Genomic DNA, 21,263 nt, shown 5'->3' on the forward strand with positions numbered 1-21,263 from the left:
GCGCTTCGTTCGTCGCGCGATTCATCGCGTTTTCCTTCCTATACAGACGCCAACGTCGCCGCTTTTGAACGCTAGAAACCGGACTAGGTTGGGTTTTATGGATCCTAGAGGAATTGCATCGGCCACGGCGTAACCGCGGAAGGAGGTGGATAAAGAAGACCTCGCCGACGAGAAAGGCTGTTACGATAAGACGTGAGATCTAAGAGATAAGGGGTTCCGTTGAACCGAAAGCTCGATCGAGGTGAACGTTCTTGCTCCTGGAAGAATAGGATAAACAAGCTGATGAAATAGAATCGGTTTGGTTGCTTGATATTTCTTTTCGTAATCGTCTTTGTAATCGGTCAATTAGAATTATTGAATCTGATTTTTTAATACATAGTTTGGTAAGGAAATATAGGTTTCAGGAACTTACTTGATGTTGCCATCGTCGATATCTTTACCTTGCAATGTTGTAAAGTCTGAAGAAACATATGTGTTTGTAGAATTATCATATAAAATAGTAAATCTCAGAAATTCCATGTATTAATTGTGTTATTTTCTTGCCATAAGTTCATTAACTTATGGAAGCAAGTTATCTGTTTGTCGGGAACTGGCTTCTGAGAGGCTTATGTGCAAATTAGTTGTACAGCAACGTTTCTTTTCTGCAAACAAGTTTAGAATTTCCTATTCCTCGAAATAAAAAGTCGAGTTATATCCACACCATGCAATTGAATAATGTTATTATTTTCTACAATTCAGAGCCGGAGTTTTAAGTGGACAAAAGTAGCGTAATTTCTTTCGCTATATAGTCATTAATTCTTCCTTGTAAAACAAGAGCCGCAAACCTACAGAATAATTCCGGTTCTCAGACTCATTTTCGAGGTTTAACACATCTTCCTGTTTCGCAACGGAAAGTCCGGTTTCTCGCGGCTGGGGTCGAATCGCGAGGCAGCTACCCCTGCGAAAACTCGACCGTATCGTGCTGTACGGCTCTACGAGATCGCGACAACCTCGACGATGTGTCAAGTGCGCTTTTGACCTCACGATCCCTGAGTCCGATTCCCCGAGTTCCTAGATCGAGACAAGTTTTCGCGGTCGTTCGACTGATCTCCGCGGACAAGCAGCTAAAAATATGGATTCTTGTTTCGCAAGCCTGGTGTTAATATACTATAACATTTAACATTCGACATTTGTAATATATAGACTCCGAATATTTATTGAAATGTATATTTTTATAAATGTAATTAGAGAAATGAAACTTAGATGAGAAGTTTCACCAGTTAGATATCACGACAAGTATCGTTATCGTATATTTTGAACATTTTATATATTTTTGCATATTACACACATTTGCACTTTCAAATATCCCAAAATTGCATCAAAATCCCCGTCCTAGTCATAAGAATATTTGCACTTAATTTTATTTATTGTCCAAAGTATCCTATCTTTCTTCTTTTTTTTTCGTTTTCGTTTTAGGGAAGTGAATTATGATAGGTTAAGTAATTTGATTCGTCGTTCGATCGTTACCATCCCCGCAAAGTTCCAAAAAAGGGAAACGGAGCAGAAGTCACGCATGTAGAGATCACGATCTAGGCATGCCCGACATATCAAACTTCGCCTTCTTCCAAGAAGAGGGAAACGCTTCTAGGGATCTACACGCGGGATTTTAACATTATAAACATAGTTCAGAAACACGGTATTAAGATCAACGTCCTATGGAACGTTATGAAAAAGATTCGCATCAAAATCAAGATCCTGGAAAGCGACACGTGCCCGACATACCGAATTCCCTCAAAGTTTCTCAAAAGTTCATATACTTTACAAAAGTCGGTCTCTCGTGAACCACTGCAACCTTCTGAAACAGAAGACAGTCTAACAATGGGAAAAAATATCCATTCCAGTTATATAAAATTCCTTTCCAACTCCCGTGAATCCATAACTCTTCGTCCGATAAGAAGAATCTCATAGAACTACAAGACAATTCGATAGAGAGCAAAGTCTGTTCCAATGACAGACCAATAATAGATAGAAGTTACAGAAGTCTTTCGAAAAACAGAATTTCTCTTCATCTTGCACAAACCAATACAGTCCAAACCAGATAAAGAAATATAAGAAGAGTCGAACCATACGCAAAACCAGACGCAATTACCGATAAAATAACTATATACGCTCGAAGAAAGCAGAGCAGTCTGCTTTACAAGCAAGATGAAGATCTCCAAACGTTCTACCGCCGCGTGTCCACCATACCAAGCTCGCCCAAACTGAGAACTCTTCCGGGAACCGAACAATTCACGTAGGAGAAAGGGCGTGCGCGCGAAGGGAAGCTGGACGAGGCGCGATGCGATGAAAGAAGTGGCAGAAGCCAGGCCTCGTCCACGTTGGTCGCATTTAAATTCGCCGACGCGGTTGAACGTCGAAGAACTCGCGTACATATGCGGACCACATACACGGGTGGCGCGTGCTGCGCGCACAGGTGACGTGCGTGCGTGCGTGCGTGCTTGCCAAGGTAAAAAGCCCCGCGTGCGTCTTCGTTCGTTTTGCTTGCGTCACGTTGGAAAAAGCGGAGGTAAAAAAAAGAAAAGATAGGAGGAAAAGAAGAAAGAAGGTGGAACCGGCTGGTCCTGACAATAATAATCAAAACGAATGACCCGAGCAGACGGTAGAGCGCCACGCAGTAGCGAGACCTGTCTTTCGAGTTCGACCGCTGCAGGTCTCGAACCAAGCACGCTCCCTTCCGATACGCCCGATTTCCGGTTTCAGGAACGACGATTCCGGTTCCGAACCGGGCCCTGCCTGGTACCGCAAGTTCGTTCGGGATACAAACACGCGTGCACGCTACCGTCCGACCCTTTCAGACTGACCTGCTCATTCTACGACTGTTAGGAGCAGACACGCCTTGCTAGTTAGATGAAATTTGTTGGGATTCTTTTGGATTTTCAACGTCGATGAGGGAGTTGACTTTGTAACTGGTTACAAGTGATTGTTTGGAGAGCGTGATTTTTTGAAGGACCAAATGTAGCCAATAATTGGACATCTATATTATCTATTCTATAGAAAGTGGTTTCAGGAGTAGTCTGCTCGAGAGAGAAGAACGTTGATGTAAAGACCTAAGATCTGTTGAAATAGGATTGGTTACTGTTATACAGGATTAAAGAACTTTTGCAGGCTCCGATAGGTTTCGTCGAAACTTTTTGGATTTTGGGCATTGACGAGCTGCTTTGTAATTAATTAATAGAAATTGACTGCAGAATTTCTCAACGCTTAAATACGGTTATTAATTGGATGTCCATATTATCTATACTATAGAGAGTGGTTTCAGAAATAGTTTGATCGAGAGAAAAGAACGTTGACGTGAAGATTCGTGGATTACTTTAAATAGGATTGATTAATTTATGGATCCTTATAGACTCTGCTACTTTGATTTTGTGCATTCATTTAGGAAAATTTAAATACGTGGTTGATTAAAAGAGATTGTTTAGAAAAAGTGTAACTCTTGAAGAATCGATATATTATACAATATATTATAATAGAGAGTAGTCTCAGGAGCAGCCTATAGAAGATTTGTGAACTGGTTCAAACAGAAGTCGTGAATTTGAAGATAAAATTTTGCTAGCTTTATTGTTGGAGGAGCATAGAAACATACATATTCGATCGATCGTGAGAATATTCCTTTAGATAGCGACAAAAGGATTAAAATAGTGGTTGATTACGAATAATTACTTATGTGGATTGAATGTATGTATCTAGTTGAATGAAAATTCTAGAATCTTAAAAGTTTTCACTCCGTTTTCCCGGAACCGCGTGCTTGATACCGTATCACTCGTTCGAATGACGAGCATATACACTCTAGTACACGCGTATACGCGTCTGTGAGCAGACGGTGACCCTCCAGCGACCTGGCGACCTCGAAGCTCGCATGGTACGTCTGTCTTGTCGTCGATAATGCTGCACCGTAAGCGCATAATTGCCTCTTTTGCGCGTACGAACGCAAACGGTACGCAAGTTGCGTGGCGACGCGGCAAAAACGGCGCGGTCGTGTAACGTTACGTGGAATAATTTGCTCGTCCGTGTACGGGGAAACAGCCGCGAATTCATGAATTCGTGGAAACCGGCTTGAGAATTACCGCATAGGAGGTGATTAAACTGTGCCACGGCGTCGATTTCTTCTCTTCTCGATTCCTCACCGTGATTTGCGACTCTTTCGTGACAAAACTATACCACGATCTTACGTCATGTTTTAACACTTTCGTGGACAACAATTTTGGCAGGTATTTTGAAACATACCAGCTTGTCAGAAATCAAATCGAATAACTATGCTTTTCGTTGACATTTTAATTTCATTACATAAGTGCAGAATTAATGTTTATTTCTCGAGAAACAAATGGCTCACTTTCGCACATTCGTTTATCGCAAGAAGATGATCTGAATTTCAAAGTACTCAAAAAATAGAGTTTATAATATTATCGCCTTTTGGTACTTTTTAATTTATGAAATTAATTACTGTGACTTCCGAATGTCACGTTTAGTGAAATTTACATATTGTTTCGTTAAGATACGAAAGAGAATAGAGTTAAGAGACAAGTTAGAATAATAGAAGCTCACAGTAAGTATAGGTAGATAAAAAATATTGTAAAAAACAAAAAATTAGACATATCTGGGTTACGAAAAAAAGCTCGAGCGTGAGAATTTGTAAAACATTACACAAGAAATGGAAGATATTGGTCGTCACGCGAATTCCTAACAGGAATTGACGCAACTGCAACGCAATTACTAGTTGCGTTATAACGGATCGTCTCGATCAGTCCTTGATTTCAGGCATCATAGGATTTTACGACTACGACGTTTTATAAATTATTGAAATGGAAAGGAGGAAATTGGCACGTTCTGACGTTAGATTCAATCGTAGCTAGCTTGCGAATCACCGCGGACTTTTACTGCATACGAGCGTCGAGGTATCGACATTTTCCTTTTTCAAATCGAACAATCTTTGCCTCGAAATGCAGTTACTCTTGCGATTTCTACACTTGCTTCTATCTCATAATTTCTACGTTCAATTCTATTATGTAATTCCTATATCCGTTTTCGAATTTGTCAAAGCCTCATCGTCATAACTTCGCGGATTAAATGCTTCTTCTCTCCAACATTTAACGCCTTCGACAAAATTAAACATATATCTAGTGCTATATGCTAAAAAGTATCTTATACTTCACAAAAATCCACAAGCTTCCTCTGAAGCTGTCGAAAATATATATCGTATAATTAAAAAGTACGATGTTTGTAGCAAAATAAAGTTTCCTCAAAAATTCGTGAACCACTTCTTGTAATTCCTAAACGATACGTTAAATTCGCACAATCCGGAAAATCCTACAACCCACCCTTAGCTGGCAAATTATAATAATATCATAAATTACGAAATACGTTAGCTGCAATACCCATCAACAAAAATTGTCCCAAAAGTCCGACAGCATTACTCGAGGCATCCAAGGATTAACACGTCAACGATTCATCCGAAAAGAAGCACGCGTGCCCCCGTCGATTCTCGCTCATGTCAGAGCATCACCCCGTAGTATATGCACCCAAAATATTCAAAAGAGAGCGGACTTAAACTGAGAGTATCGGTACGCGTAAGGTTCCCCGGGCGGATTCGCGATCTCCATGAATCTCAGCGATCCTACATCAGGGATTAGCATCGCATTACCACGGCGCGGCATTAAGAGTACGAGGCGTGGAACGAATGCGCGTCTCGACGCAACGACGAACAAGCTTGGATCCATTTCACGTAAGCCGAATTCATGAGGCTGTGCCGTCGTCGCCTCCGGTTATGAGACGAGCAACAGCTTTCCAGCGCGGAAAGGACAACAGAGAGCGCGCGGTACTCCTCTGGCTTTCACCAGCCGTTTTTCCATCGTCGTTCCAATCCGCACCTCTTCAGGCACAAGTGTGCCGAGGGCGACGACGTGTCGCGTCCCGTCATCCTTCTCTACTTTCCTATGCAACTCTTTCCTTCTCTCTTACCTCCGGTGTCACCCTTTTCCTCGCTTCCAGCGAACAACCTTTCTCTCTTATTCCGTTGTTCGCTCTTTCTCGCCTCGAGAGTAGACCAGACGATGCCAGAAAGGCGGTAGACAGAAAGCACGGCGTGTACAGAGGGGGAGAAGAGAGACGGAGAGAAAAGAGCAGAGAAGAGAGGGTTAGACGAGTGAGATCAGGTATCAAGTGTAAAAAAAGAGCCATTGTACGGGAGCATCTGACCGTAGGGTAGGTACCTCAGTGGCGATGTTCAGCGCGGTAGAAAAGAGAACGAGAGAGACACGCGGCCTGTCTTCGTTCGTTTAATAGAAAGAGATGGAATGAAGGAGGCCAGAGAGACCGGTGAACCTGGCGGAGGTTGCCACGACACGTCGGGCAAGGACGAGAGCAGGGAAGGAAGAAAAGGGAAGGAAGGAAAAAAAAGAATGCGCGAGCAAACTAAGAGAGAAAGAACATGCAAGTGCAAGAAAGAGAAAGAAAGGGAAGGAGGTTGTCGTATGCACCGAGAGCGTTGGCAGTTTATAGGGGTCCCCCGTATTGTGGATACGTATTATCATGCTAAATATAACATGTTAACTACTTCGCATAATGTCGGCCCGCGATCCTCTCGATTCTCTCTCCCCGTACGACCGTTCGGCGAATCGCGTTTCCGCGCCCAGAAAATTTTATTGCCGATGGTTCGGCAGATGCGACGCGACTCGCTACGATCCTCGTGCCGAAGGCGACGCGCTTCTCTTCCCGTTCCCAGAGCCCCCGGCTTCTGGAAACGAGAACCTCTTCTGGTACATACCAGGAAGAATCGCTGACATACGATTCGTTATTTATGTACAGTAGCTTTCTTATGCAAAATTCGGATGTCGAAGATTTATGATAATTAGACGTAGAAGCGAACTTGAATATTTTTATGGACCACGAAACGTATTTAGCAGTTAGTAGAGGCGATGTTTATATCGGCAGATTGACTTCGCTAGAAGAAGCTTCGATAGCACTTCTTCATTGTTCCTAAGACTCGTTCAAATCAGTCGATTGAATTCGAGCAACATGAAATCTCTTCATCGGACGATTTGAATCTGTTCTCTACTTGATTCGAAATGTTCGTTTAAATTGCTGTTCTCTCAAATTGTTTAACCTGATTTTACTAGTTATTATTTGACTCCAAGTATTACGGTTTCTTCGAGTATCACTGAAGCTTGAGATACATTCTACAATATTACGTATAACACACGATTTACAATGTCAACTACAAACGATTATTTATAAAAGCAAATGCCTTTTGGATTTTAATGAAAAGCGAATCTTTCTCCTCGTTCCCAACGCCATTTCAAATATCCATTACTTGAAATCAGTAAACTCGACTTGTATATACACAAACTTCAATCTAAGTAACTTGTCGTGTAGAAACACGTGATTGTTCAAACAACATTGTTAGTTCTATAAAGCAATGAATCTACGCATAATCGATAGTCCATAGAAAGGAACGCGCCGACGCTTATCGTTTATATTTAGTAATGATTGGAAACTATCGATATTTATTCGTCTTTACCTGGTTTTTACTGAGAAAAGTCAACGTTGCGAAACAGCTGTGCCATAGCTGTTATTGATGAGAAACATTACGCATTTATTCGCCGTGACGGACCTTGAAAATCTATGAATTAATTATACTTTACATACGCACGAGCGTCGCACGATGTCCGATGATATCGTCATTGAGACGCGGGAAATGACAAATGTACCGCAGTCATCGGCGCTGTCGATCCTACTTTAGCTTATCTTCGTCGTAAAACACGCTGCCGTACAATAAATCGCTCTGCTCGTTAGCTAATACCGTATTAACATTATTATAACTTCCCTCGGAGCATAAAGATTCAGCGCGAACGTTTCAAACGCAATCGATTTAGTGGGGAAAAAAAAGGAAAGAAATGATCGTCCAGCCCCCACCCCCTCCGTGGAAACCTGCCATTATCATATCAGTGAAACGTTAAAATCTATCTTTCCGAAGAAAAACGGAGAAAAAAAGAAATTCTCTGTAATCAAGCTATCGACGAGCACGTTTAATAAAATAGCGTCGTCTAGCATCGTTTGCATCGCAACAAAATTAAACCCTGTTTTAATATCGCTGACAACGAAAGCGATACGATCTTTTAAGTCGCCTCGTAATTAGATCTTTTTCTTGCGACATCTGCATAATCGATTCTGAACTTGTTGCTCGGAATTCTTCGGCAAATGTAACTTGATATAATGAAGAGTGGGCAGTTAAAGCTATAGCGAAACTATCTTTATAAATTGGAAAATAAACTCCAAGCTCCTTCTCTTAATTGGTTCTGTATCGATAATAAATTGCTCGGGACAATCAGAGGATGAAATATTATGGTTGCATTAATTCTTGTTTAATAGTAATTACGTGATTATATGTCGCAAGAGAAAAAAACGACAAGTCCATTTTTCTTGATTTTCTGATGTTTGCGTTAGCTGTTAAAAGGAAGGACGCTAAGCATGAAATTGCAACGAGAGAAAGTAGAGAAAATGCATATTTAATTACAAACAGTTCTCAATCTTCTTCTTAATAGCATTGAATTTTACAACTTACTTACACTTTTTCGTCAAGTTCGAAAATACTAACTAAGATTTAACGTGTTTTTCTATAAGAGCCGATAAATCTCACAAAGCACTACAAGCAAAGTGCAAAGAACGAGGAAACATTTCGCTTGCGACCCGATTCGCCATGCGCACTTAGCGCATAGTCGATCGATTCCGAATTGATAATGTCGAGCTGTAAAGGGAACCGCAGTTAAAGGTCGATTCTCCACGGACTGTTGAAGGGGTGTGATGGGCCAGAAGCTGCTAGTGCAGGAGGCGCCTGGCTCCGGTTCCGGTTCGACGAATCGCATGGAAGGCGGCGAAGGCGCCGGAGGAGGGGAACTACACCACTTCCTCCATCAGTACAACCAGCCGTCCCACAGTCCTGGCCAGAGTCTACAGGGTGGCCTTCCGCTTCCGCTTAGCCCGCAGTCCCTCAGACACGACGGTTCCTCGAGCACCGGCATCGCCGGAGTCAAAAGGGAGCCCGAGGACTTGAGCTCGTCGAGAGGGGCGCAACAGTCCAGCAAAAGGCACAAACAGGCTCAGCCGGACAGTCCCACGCCACCGGGAATGTACCATCATCATCAACATCAACTACAGGTGAGACCATCGAGCAATTTGTAGCCATGATATTTTCTATAAAACTTTGCTGATTTTTCCTTTTGTTTCTTCTTGTCTTGTTTTGTCACACAATAGCATAGAAGCGTGAATTTTTCATAATATGGAGAAAATATGGAAAAACAGTATCAAAGAAACAATTCATTTGCTGCAATTTTACATTAAAGTACTTTGGTAAAGTATTTGGAAGCATTCAAAGATACAGGAAATCTGATTTCACGTATTTTTGCAGTTATTGCCTTTCTGCATACTCAGTGCTTCATAAGAGAAATGGTTGATCTTTGTGTTGTGATGATAATATTTAATATTAGGAAGACTAATGAATCTAAAATAAACACTTAATAAAAATTGACTTCAAAAGATCCAGAGTCTCTCTATCTCTGTGTTTGGAATAACAGCAAATTCACAGATTGATGTTTAGGTTCGTTTTTAAGGTGCAAAAAGATGTATTTAAGTGGGGGAAATAGAAAACCTAGTGCTGCCGTATTAAATTAAGGTGAAATCGAATAATCGAAAATTATTATACTACGAATATTTATGCAACTAAAGAAACAGAATACAATAAATTAGAGTCATTAAATTTGAAGAAAATATGAAAAAATCGTTCTTTCTTAGTATCGTTTCATAAAGATTTTTGTAAAATGTTCGAAGTTTCCTTGTTTGTTGAAATAAATCTCATTTGTAAAAATTCAACAGTCACAGGAGAGTTAAATTTGCCATAAATTTTCTGCAAGATCACCGTAGCAGTAAAAATATATATAGCGATACGCTAGCAGGTAAAAGCTTTATAAGTTAGTTGTCAAATAAAATATTATTTCCAATCTATATGATGGGGGAAATTTTTAAATAAGTACAGGCATTAAATTATAATATTAAAAGGCTTGATGTCAATGACGACCAATCAACGAAAATATCATGTTGCCTTCATCAGTCTCTCCTAATTACATGCATAGGCCTGGCAACGAAACGAGTCTAAATCCCACAGAGATTATCGACAGTCAGCTGGAAAATGCGTGTTAATAACTTTCAGGATTCCAGCCCGCTCTTAGAAAACATGCTCCACACAGTACCTGTCCTAATAAACATACGCGACACTATCCAATCTGAACTCCATCAAATCCGACTTCGCCCCATTGCGATTAAAATACATGACGCACATTAAAAGCAATAAAGAAAAGACCCAACACTGCCTACCCTGATCTAGATATAAACGCAAGACACTAGCCTCGCTGATTCCGATACAAATAAGCGTCATTATCCCGACTCTGTTATAACAAACATACTTGACGCTATCTAATTCGATCTCGATAAAAATTCTGAATATTAGACCGCGCGATCGAGAGAAAAATACCCTATAGCATACTATATTCCTATGGAAATCCGGAATAACAATCTCGTCCAGTTATAACTATTTTTAGCTAATAATAATAACTATTTAATAAATTAATAGTAACTAATTAAACATATTAACTAAATTGTTTAAAAAATTTTGCAATATTATTCAGTTTACGAACTATTTCAGGTATTCAATAAACGTATTTGCGTTCACGAACTTGACGATCGTTAAAAGATTTCAAACTCTGAGAGTTCAATTATGTCCTATGATTTTCAAGTTCTATGAAAAATGTCGTATCAGTCATTTTTACTCCGATAACCCTGAAATTCTCTGGAAAATTCCACACAAAACAATCACTCTTCTTTTCTGATAGCCCTAAAATTCTATGAAAAATTCTACGTTAATTACTCGTTACTGTTACGTTTTTAATGTTAATAACGATTGCGTAAAATTTCAGGTGCAACAGTACGGCAGTCCCTACGACCCCTACAGCTCGTGCAGCCCACGATTGCAATCCACGGCGTACACGTCGACCTCGGCGACGGGCGCGGCAAACGCTGGGAACCCGAGCGGATTACACCAGGAGGCCACGGCGGTCTACGTCACCGGCGACGCTCTACCACCATTGGCTTCGTCGAGCTCGTCCTCGTTGTCCACCACGACCGCTTCGTACACGAGGTACGAGGTTGTGCCAAGCTCTTACGCGACGACACACGCGATACGCTCATCCTCGAGTAGCAGCAAAGTCCTGACCGTTGATCTTCCCAGCCCCGACTCCGGCATCGGCGCGGACGCGGTCACGCCCAGGCAAGATCATCATCCGCCCACGGCGCTTCATCAGGTCAGTCCAAATTAAATGATTATTTTGACACTCGAATTCGAAACTATCAGCACTTTAAAGATGGTACGTACACCGAGAAACGTTTAATGGAAAATAATCGCATTGCAGTGTGTAAGAATGAGACCGTTTTCGAGCAGTATATTAATAACGACGTAGATATATTAGGTCGCCCGGAAAGTTCTTTTCGCGTTCGCCTTATCTCGTTCTGCTTAAGTAAAGATACCACCAGATCACTCGTCAACCGTGACATCACTAATTATCCTCTGTAGCGGCACATGAGTTAGAGAACAATTGAAATCATGTTGTTTTGCCTCGGAGTATCAAGATCGTTAGGATACACGTAATGTAAGAATAAGTAAACTCCGGGCAAAACAATGTCGCCGCTACGTGCAACCGTCGAAAGAAGACGAATTCGAATTTTCCGACTCTCCCCCGACCAGTATAATAAACGCAACCGAAAAGAGTCAGTTGTCGATCAGCCTGTTATCAACGAATTATCAGCGATCTAATTAACGAGTCATTAGCGATCCTATTTTACGACTTACACACTATCCGCCACATCTCTGGTAAGGCAAGAGAACAGTTCTCGACGTTAGTAGAAAGTGTATTGAGTGTTTTTTGCGTGGAGAAAGATAGAAGACCAAAAGATGCATTTTTGTCACGTTATGTTTTACTGCTTTAAAAAAGACAGTACGCCTAAAAACACTACAAAGAAGATTTGTGACGTTTATGGTGATCGGTTTATAACTGTTTAAACAGTCTGGAATCGATTTAGGAGCTTTATAGCCGGAAATTTTAATCTGAAAGATGAAGATCGCAGCGGACGTCCATCCACCACTGATACTGACCTTACCAAGGCCTACTTCGATGAAAACCTAAGGTCTAGTGTTCGTGAGATAGCAGACACTTTAAACATTCCGCAAACAACGATTCATGACCATTTAATAAAGCTTGGGTACGCTACGAAGTGTAGGTCTCCTATCAACTAACAGAGAGCAATTTCCTGAATCGAATCTCGACATGCGATTTGCTAATTCAACACAAGAATAGGGAGCCATTTTTAAAAAAGTTAATTACTGGGGATGAAAGTTCTCTACGACAACACTGCGCACAAGCGATCTTGGTCGCAGTGTTGTCGAAATAAGTGTCCTCCCTAGCAAGACCTAGACTTCACCCGAAAAAGGTGCTGCTTTCAATTTGATGGGACTGGAAGGATATCCTCTACTATGAATTATTTCCAGAAGGGCAAACGATCAAATTGTTGATTTGTGATAATGGCTTCCTCAAGTTTTTCGAGTTGGGTAACGATCAGCAGTGAAAAATATTGCACCCAACTCGAAAAACTTAAGGAAGTTATTATTACAAAACGTCCTGCAGTGGTGAACAGACGTGGCGTTGTGTTCCACCACGATAACGGGAAGCCACACGTTTCTTTAGCAGTGCGAAGGAAATTTCTAGAGTTTGATTGAGATGTTTTACCACATCCACCGTACTCTCCAGACCTTGCACCATCGGACTATTATTTGTTCCTCTCCCTAAAGAATTTTCTTTACAATAGAAAATTCAAATCAGTAAACGAAGTGAGAAACGGCCTCGAAGAATATTTTAAAAATGAGCGAAGAGAATTTTGGAAAAATGGCATTATGAGGCTCCCTGAGAGATGGCAAAAGGTGGTAGAAAAGGATCATACATTATTTAAGAAAGGTACACTGAAGGAAATATATTTTATACTTACCTTCTATTTAACAAACGAAAAGAACTTTCCGGACAACCTAATAACAATCAAAAACTCTTTGATATAGCGAATAGAAGTATTTTTTACGATGTACGAAATTTTTGTATCGATATCTTAATTAGTTTGGAAGATACAATTTGAATAAAATTATCATTCACAATAACAGACGCCGCGTTTGTGAAGGAGATGATTTAATTTTGATTTCTAAGGTTTGGTAGAGTTAATTGAATTGAATCATTTACATTTGCATCTTCGTTTGGTTTAGATGAGTTTTCATATTTGGGAAAAAACTTGTTCAGTAGCTAAGCATTAGTTGTAACAATTACCTAGAGATTTTGTTTAATTTTTTGGCGAGGTGAATTATGCAGAAGTTAGGTCTTCAGAGAAGAAAAATGTATAATAATTGAATCATGGTTACGAGATAAGAGCTGCAAGTGTTGAAATTCAATCTCTTTGTTCCGAGCGTAGGATATACACGATCTATGGACACAAAGGAGATCAATCTTACACCTCGAATCTTGATCTCGACGTTTCAATCTCGAGGAATGTTATCGCAATCTCCATTAAAATCTAATATATTGACCGATTAATTCCATCATAAAACAAGGTCGGTCAGTGTTCAAACGTTGTTCGAATACTAATTACTTCGAATAATTCAAATAGACTAGATTTATCCAAGGATCGTACTCTTGAATAACTGTAAACTTCAGCTGTAGATTCCAGCTTCAAAAACATTTCGTATATATCAAATTGATCGATCGCAAATCTCTATAGGATTAATTCATATTTGCAACAATTGTTAGATATAATTAATCCAATTAATTTTTGTAGTTCAGATAGCGAAAACTTCGTGAAAAAATCACGCGAAATAGAAACTTCTTACGATCAAAACTTCTGACTGACAATAAGTTTTGGCAAAGTAGATTTAGAATTATGGTATTGGAGTTTGGCAATAAGTTACAATAATAACTTTCGGCAAAATAGATTCGAAGTGAAAGACAGAATATAACGATTCTATGCGAGGTAGCTCATTCTTGTTGACGTACTAGAGTTAACAGAAGCAAAGATATGTTTGCTACGAACACTTTTCCTCTTCCTACCCTGCTTTCCTTTTCTATTTTCTTAACATCTCTTCTTTTCCAATTACTTCCGTCTTCCTCCTAGTTGTTAAATGGAAGGACAGCATTTGATTAGACAAGACTTAAACGTTTATCGCAATCCCATCATGCAGACATAAGCTCTTCCATGTTTGATAATTTTCTACGCACTCTCTGAAGCAGAACTACACGGCTTGGTAACGATACTGGTCGATTTGCATAATCAACAACGCATATCTATCAGGAATATCGTCACGTTTGTTTGTAATCAATGAGAATCGTGTAATAAGTGCCACGTTCCTCTCCCCCGCCACATTTCCATCGTATTTCAATCGACTGGAAATCGCTGTAGAAAAATCCATGCAACGTAAAATCAAATTGCTACGATTAGATTAATACGATTCCATATCGGAAATATTTGCTTCGATACAAGTTACAATTTAGTCCAAGCGTAGAAAGTTCGAAACGGAATTTTAATGCTGATTATCGATAGAAATTATCGGTAGTGAAGTACACTTCTTACCGATAAAATTATAATATACAGGGTGATTGGTAATTGGTAGTACAAGCGGAAATGTGGTGATTCTACGCGAAAAAAGAAGTCGAAAATATAGAATAAAATTTTTTTTTTTAATTTTTCCATCGAGACAACGATCTACAGTGGGATCCGTTATAACGTACCGCGTACCGAGCGAAAATTCAAAGTCGATTTTCTCGAAAACAAAGCCTCAAACGAAAAATTTTTATTCTATATTTTCGACTTCTTTTTTCGCGTAGAATCACCACATTTCCGCTTGTACTACCAATTACCAATCACCCTGTATATTATAATTTTATCGGTAAGAAGTGTACTTCACTACCGATAATTTCTATCGATAATCAGCATTAAAATTCCGTTTCGAACTTTCTACGCTTGGACTAAATTGTAACTTGTATCGAAGCAAATATTTCCGATATGGAATCGTATTAATCTAATCGTAGCAATTTGATTTTACGTTGCATGGATTTTTCTACAGCGATTTCCAGTCGATTGAAATACGATGGAAATGTGGCGGGGGAGAGGAACGTGGCACTTATTACACGATTCTCATTGATTACAAACAAACGTGACGATATTCCTGATAGATATGCGTTGTTGATTATGCAAATCGACCAGTATCGTTACCAAGCCGTGTAGTTCTGCTTCAGAGAGTGCGTAGAAAATTATCAAACATGGAAGAGCTTATGTCTGCATGATGGGATTGCGATAAACGTTTAAGTCTTGTCTAATCAAATGCTGTCCTTCCATTTAACAACTAGGAGGAAGACGGAAGTAATTGGAAAAGAAGAGATGTTAAGAAAATAGAAAAGGAAAGCAGGGTAGGAAGAGGAAAAGTGTTCGTAGCAAACATATCTTTGCTTCTGTTAACTCTAGTACGTCAACAAGAATGAGCTACCTCGCATAGAATCGTTATATTCTGTCTTTCACTTCGAATCTATTTTGCCGAAAGTTATTATTGTAACTTATTGCCAAACTCCAATACCATCATACCATACATAATTTAAAATCGATAATAAATATTGATTTTACGTTTTGAGGACATCTACAAGCTCTTTAATAATTTTAATATCACGCTGATATCACAGACATTTATACCAGGCCGTTCACTATAAAATCATTCGCCAGATTTCTATCAGATTCATATCGTATTCGATATTCAATTTTCTCCGATTAAAATTACATTACGAATCCAACATCAGCCAAACAAAAAGTACGACACTCTAAAATCTTCCTTCTATCCGGCCACAAAATAAAAGATTTCAAAAGCTGCATTCTTAAAAACGGAAACCACAAAGTAGCTGTGAATCCGGCAGCTGTAGATCTGTCACGAACGCACAATTACAACAAGAAACCGTTCACCGTAGCGCTGCGAAAAAATCGCAAGTTCCCTTAGGAAGATTCGCGTGTGAAGGAAAACCGCGCGGAAACAACGAATCGAGCCGCGTCGAATCGTCCGTATCGTAGGCAAATTGTCAGGCCCTCGGGGTCTCGACGCATAATTTTCGCCGCCGTCGAAGCCGCGCCGGCCCGCTCGCCGTGACCATAAGCGATTCATCACTCCCACGTACTCTCGGTTGTCACGCGTAATCGGCCGCTTCCGGAAACATTAATCGTTCGACGGGGCAACGGGCAGCTTATCCGCGCGAGTAAGTCATTAGCATTGCGGTTGACATTACGAATTAGAAAGCACACGCGTTCCGTTCTGCTCTGCTTGCACGCGGCTGGAAATAAAAGCGAATCGTTTCGTCCGGTTTATCTCTCGCCAAGTTCCTAATTAAAATATTCATATGTATTTCGTACCGTGTTACGCGCTCCTTAGAATCCTATATTTTTCTCTCTTCTTTACGTTTCTTTGTCTCTTTCCGATATGCAATATGTGAAGGATATATCGCAATGTACAAAGAATTCTCATGAAACTATGTAAGACTATTCTATAGAATTTTTAATCCTCGTATGCTTTTCCTTCTTTTTTTAGCACATCCTCTCGTTCCTCTTTTCATTTCGATTTTAGATAGCTGTTTTAGTCTTGCGTCAGGAATAACGTAATTTCGGATAAACTCGACGAGAATCAATGATTTCCGCGATAGAGCCGAATGAGCCAGCTAGCAAAGCGAAGAGAACACGTTGCATTAGACACAGCAAGCTGAGAGGCTTGTAATTACGGATTAAATCTCCGACGGTTTTCGCTTGCACGCGACGTTCCAACGTGTCTACATGTGTACCGTGTAATATTCGTTACGGGCTGCGGAGATACCGAACCAACGCGTCCACAAAACAAAAGACCATCGGTAACCGGACAGATGTGCAATTTCACGAATACAAAATTCTTTTCATTTCTTCTTTCTTTTTTTTAAGTTGAAATCGATCTCGATATGATAGCCTTTGTCGAAACGTCAACACTAAGACCGTTATCGAGGTAACGAATTTTAGATCCTTTTGTTTGTGCAGTTAGTAATAAAAAGAATACTTTTTCGATAGAATTCATAGAAATTTGTCTTTGTCTTTTCCCTTTTTCGATGTAATAAAAGACTTTGGTCTGGAGAAGAACGTAAGTTTGGATTACCCATTTACGTAAAACATATATTAAAACCACCTGATTCGATCGTTTTATTAGCATAATTTGAGTAGCGTGCAATCGCCAATGGAGTGGAACAGATTGACTCTGGCAAAGATTAAAAGAATATGCTACGATCGAAGCATAATATAACGTTCTTAAATCGTCCACGATTAAAAAAAGAGCAGCTTTCAGTGACAATCTATTCTTCGTAATCGAAAGTTCTCGTTTTAATATATCGAGCAGAACGAAAAAAAAGGGGATAATCGAAGGTGCCATAATTTTGAACCTGTTTCGCCATTCGAGAATAAATGAACGACTAAAAATACTTATTAAATCGATGGGGAAGGGAAAAAACGATAAAATCAATCTCATGACAGGCTCTTACGCACGTGGAAAAATCACTGTCACTAAACCAATCATTAAGAGTATTTATTAGACGAACGATCAGAATCTATACGACAATTTAGCCATTTTCCTGCGTTTCGTAATTTCGTATTATAAGCAGGTGCTTGGAATTTAAACACGATCGTTCACAGAATCTTTCGAGTTTTTCGTTCAGGCGATCTTAGAGAATTTCACCCATTGCATTCGTACCGATTTTGTTCAAGAATCTAGCGTCCATTTAACCCTTTGCACTCTGAATTTTATTTCAATTTTGTTACCAGCAGCTCCCAACGCTTTTAAGTGTTTTATTTGAAATTTACTTCAACTAAAAAATAAGACAATTTATAAATAAAGGAAGAAACAAATTCACTTAAATACCGGTTTTATTCACACTATTGTTGTATTTTGTACCTTTTAAGTGTATGATATATCTTGATACAATTTCCAGAATGCAATCCTAGTTTTCTTTCGCACGTTTCACAAAAAAAGGTAAGACTGAAAGAATGTCGAGTGGGACTCGACAAAGGAGATCCTGAGATAAAAACTGATGTCGTGTCACAATCGACATAGGAGTGCAAAAGGTTAAGACGTTCATTGAACAACAGAAATCCTAAACCACCACGATTTGGTCACCGAATCGTGACAAGGAATAGGACAAAAGATGAAAAAGAGTCGTTGCTCGATAATAAAGCATATATTGGCTGATCAGACAAATCGGGAAAAAAGTTAATTACGTTGTTTGTCCACGGTAAGCGCAATATTCATAATTACACGGCAAATGTTTATGCAAATTCACATTTCTATGAACGTAATTAGAGATATTGAACCTAAATTACATATTTATTTCAAATAGTGTAATACGTGTATTTCACTTGGGATATGTTACATATTCTTTTATATTATATATTGTTCCGTGTAACCTCGACATTTTTATGCCTTTTTCCCATACCTAAACGTATAAGCATCATCAATCTACAATACCAATATTTATATATTTATATATAATATACATTTATATATAACATGTTTTTATACAATATTTATTTATATATAACATAACAAGTTAGAATTCATCGTGTTATGATCGCGCAGAATCAAACATCTATATCGCAGAACGATTGTAGGCAAAAACACGTGGCGACGTGTACGTTACACACGCTCCAACATCGTATGTAGAAGATCAATTATCAGTGAATACTAAGCAATTATGCAAAGAGTGAGAGACGATCAATAACAGACCGCTAATAAAACTCCGCCTTGGAACGCAATTCAACGAATCGATCGAGCGAAAAAAACACATAAAAAAATTAGATCGTCGGACGATATTTAAGATAATCGATCGCGTTGGCCGCGTACACAAACGCCTCCAAAGCGGATCGATCGTACGATCGTATAATTCGTTTTTCATCGTTTGCTCTGCTATCTGGTTCGTTCGTGGATCTGCTATAAATTCAATTAAACCGGGAACCATTCGAGTAGCACACGCTTCCCGGCGTAATTAGTCGAGAAATCGTGGAACGAATGAAATAAGGATGGAAACGCGGGGATGTTATTATTTCTAATTATGGATGGCGGTTAACCACGTTATTGATTCAACAGGATAACGTGCAAGGTAGACGGGGGTTGTCCTGGTCGGCGAAAAACCGCGGCAGACGCGATCTCGTTGCTTCTCGGTTCTGTTGGCTTCTCGTCGGTTCTCCCGGCTCGATGGATGGCTTCCGCGATGCCGTTCATCAGGTCGAGTAACGAGCTGCGGTAACCGCGTTACGTTCCTACCCAATGTTCGTCGAGAATTCTCGCATGAAGACGTACGAGGGAATAAACCATTCGGTTGGGCCGCTTATTAAGAAACCACCGGTGGGAGCGCGTGCGGCCAGCCCTGCTCAATTTTACGAGACCGCAATGGCCTATTCTACTCCTGGCCTTCGATCCTTTTCTTCCAGTGAAACCAAACGGCTGATTGTGAGAAACATGTGTATGTGAAAACAGTTAGAATTGCCGACAGATTCTGAATAAGCTTTGTAGGTCACGTAATTAGAAAAATTGTCCAATTTTTTTGCGAAAGTCGTTGATGTATGGTCAGGAGGAATATGGTCAAAATTGAAAGTAACAAATTAACTCGGTATACATCGTTAATCGTTAATTGGACAAAGTGCTGACGGGTTTCATCGGACGATTTTTGTAGATTAACTTATCGACAGGTTTGTAGAAATTGTTGAACTTTTGGAGAGATTTATTAATGTACACAGCAGAGGTCTACAATCAAGTTGAAAATGACAAATTAACTCAATATTGAAGTAAGCGTGGTAGCGTAGTTCGTTAAAGTTCATCAGAGAGTAGTCGTTACTGGGATGCTGCTAGTTATGCAACCAGCGTTTGACCCTATCAGTTAAGGGTTAATAATTGAGGAAACGAGCGTGAATGCTTGTCAGCGTTTCACGGCAGATTTCTGAGATGTATAATTTCTATTTAGAAACCGGCAATTATCGAATGCTGGCCATAAGGGAAATAGGAAATGTATGATCAGACTAGGTAAATTTGTTATCCAGTTAAACACCACTATGGAACTTTTGTTACTTCTTATTTGATTATATGTTAACGAATTACTCATGGAAAACGTGGGTTTTTTACGCAGTCCTCCTTCGATTACACGGAATTATGTCCCGGTGGAACGGCTGCTGGAACCGCTGTTGTCCTCGAAAGCGGCGCGGTAATACACCATCAACCATTGCAACTGCAGCTACAGCAAAGCCACGCACAAGCACAAGTGCAACGCGGTGCTTTGGTTTCCTCCGCGGCGACCAACCCGAACCCTAACCCGAATCCTCCGAGGTCGCGACCTTGGCACGATTTCGGCAGACAGAACGACGCGGACAAAATCCAGATACCAAAAATGTAAGTATTTCATATGGCATTTCTATTATTTAAAAATTATCTAAGACGTCTTTTACGTTCAAGCAAATTTTAAAAATTCTACTCGTACTATTTTTCACAATCCCAGAAGACTTGGAAGATATTACCATAAATGAATTCTATGAATTTTGGTCAATAGGAATTTGGTATAGGTAGCATTACGATGTAGCAAAATCTTCGATCATTTCTGAACAGAAAGTTTGCAGCTGTACAAATGATAACTCGAATAAAATCTTATAAAATCTTCCCTAATTCCCTATCTTACAAACAATCTTAAAATTTCCCCAAAAACCCTAAAACCTATGACGTGTTCAAAAAGAACATCGTCATTCTCCGCCAATGAAAACATTAAAGAGTCTACTGACAGCGAAAATTTACGAAATCTCCCCTGTCTCATTTATTTCCCCAACAACATTTTGAAACATCGCCAAACCCTAAAACTCTTCACGCGCTCGAAAAGAACGCTATCATCCTCCGCTAATGAAAACAAGTAGAAAGAATCTCTTGACATTAGGAACAGACGAAGACGTTGGTTCGTAACCTACACAGAAGTTGTAATAAGCTTACCAAGTAGGCGTCGCGCGTCGGTGTGGAGAACAGGAGCAGAGGGGCTCGCAGGCCGTTCACCCGGGCCAGGCTCGGTTATCGGCTC

At 39.9% G+C, this 21,263-nt stretch overlaps 1 protein-coding gene across 4 annotated transcripts in view; it reads left to right on the top strand.

The window, feature by feature from the left end:
• The window catches only part of LOC100745214 (protein grainyhead), a 169,695-nt gene that overhangs the window by 131,943 nt on the left and 16,489 nt on the right, over positions 1 to 21,263 (top strand). For all 4 annotated transcript variants that reach the window (XR_004461557.1, XR_004461556.1, XR_004461558.1 and 1 more), the window contains exons 5-7: positions 8,829 to 9,189; positions 11,001 to 11,384; positions 20,334 to 20,593. Coding sequence is in view for 1 of the 4 variants with exons in the window: in XM_012384532.2 (XP_012239955.1) it covers positions 8,829 to 9,189; positions 11,001 to 11,384; positions 20,334 to 20,593 (1,005 nt within the window). In the remaining 3 variants the exon portion in view is untranslated. The remainder of the gene's footprint in view (positions 1 to 8,828; positions 9,190 to 11,000; positions 11,385 to 20,333; positions 20,594 to 21,263) is intronic.

The sequence above is a fragment of the Bombus impatiens genome, unplaced genomic scaffold (genome assembly GCF_000188095.3).
Source record: "Bombus impatiens unplaced genomic scaffold, BIMP_2.2 scf_0263, whole genome shotgun sequence".
In the NCBI taxonomy this organism is placed as follows: domain Eukaryota; kingdom Metazoa; phylum Arthropoda; class Insecta; order Hymenoptera; family Apidae; genus Bombus; species Bombus impatiens.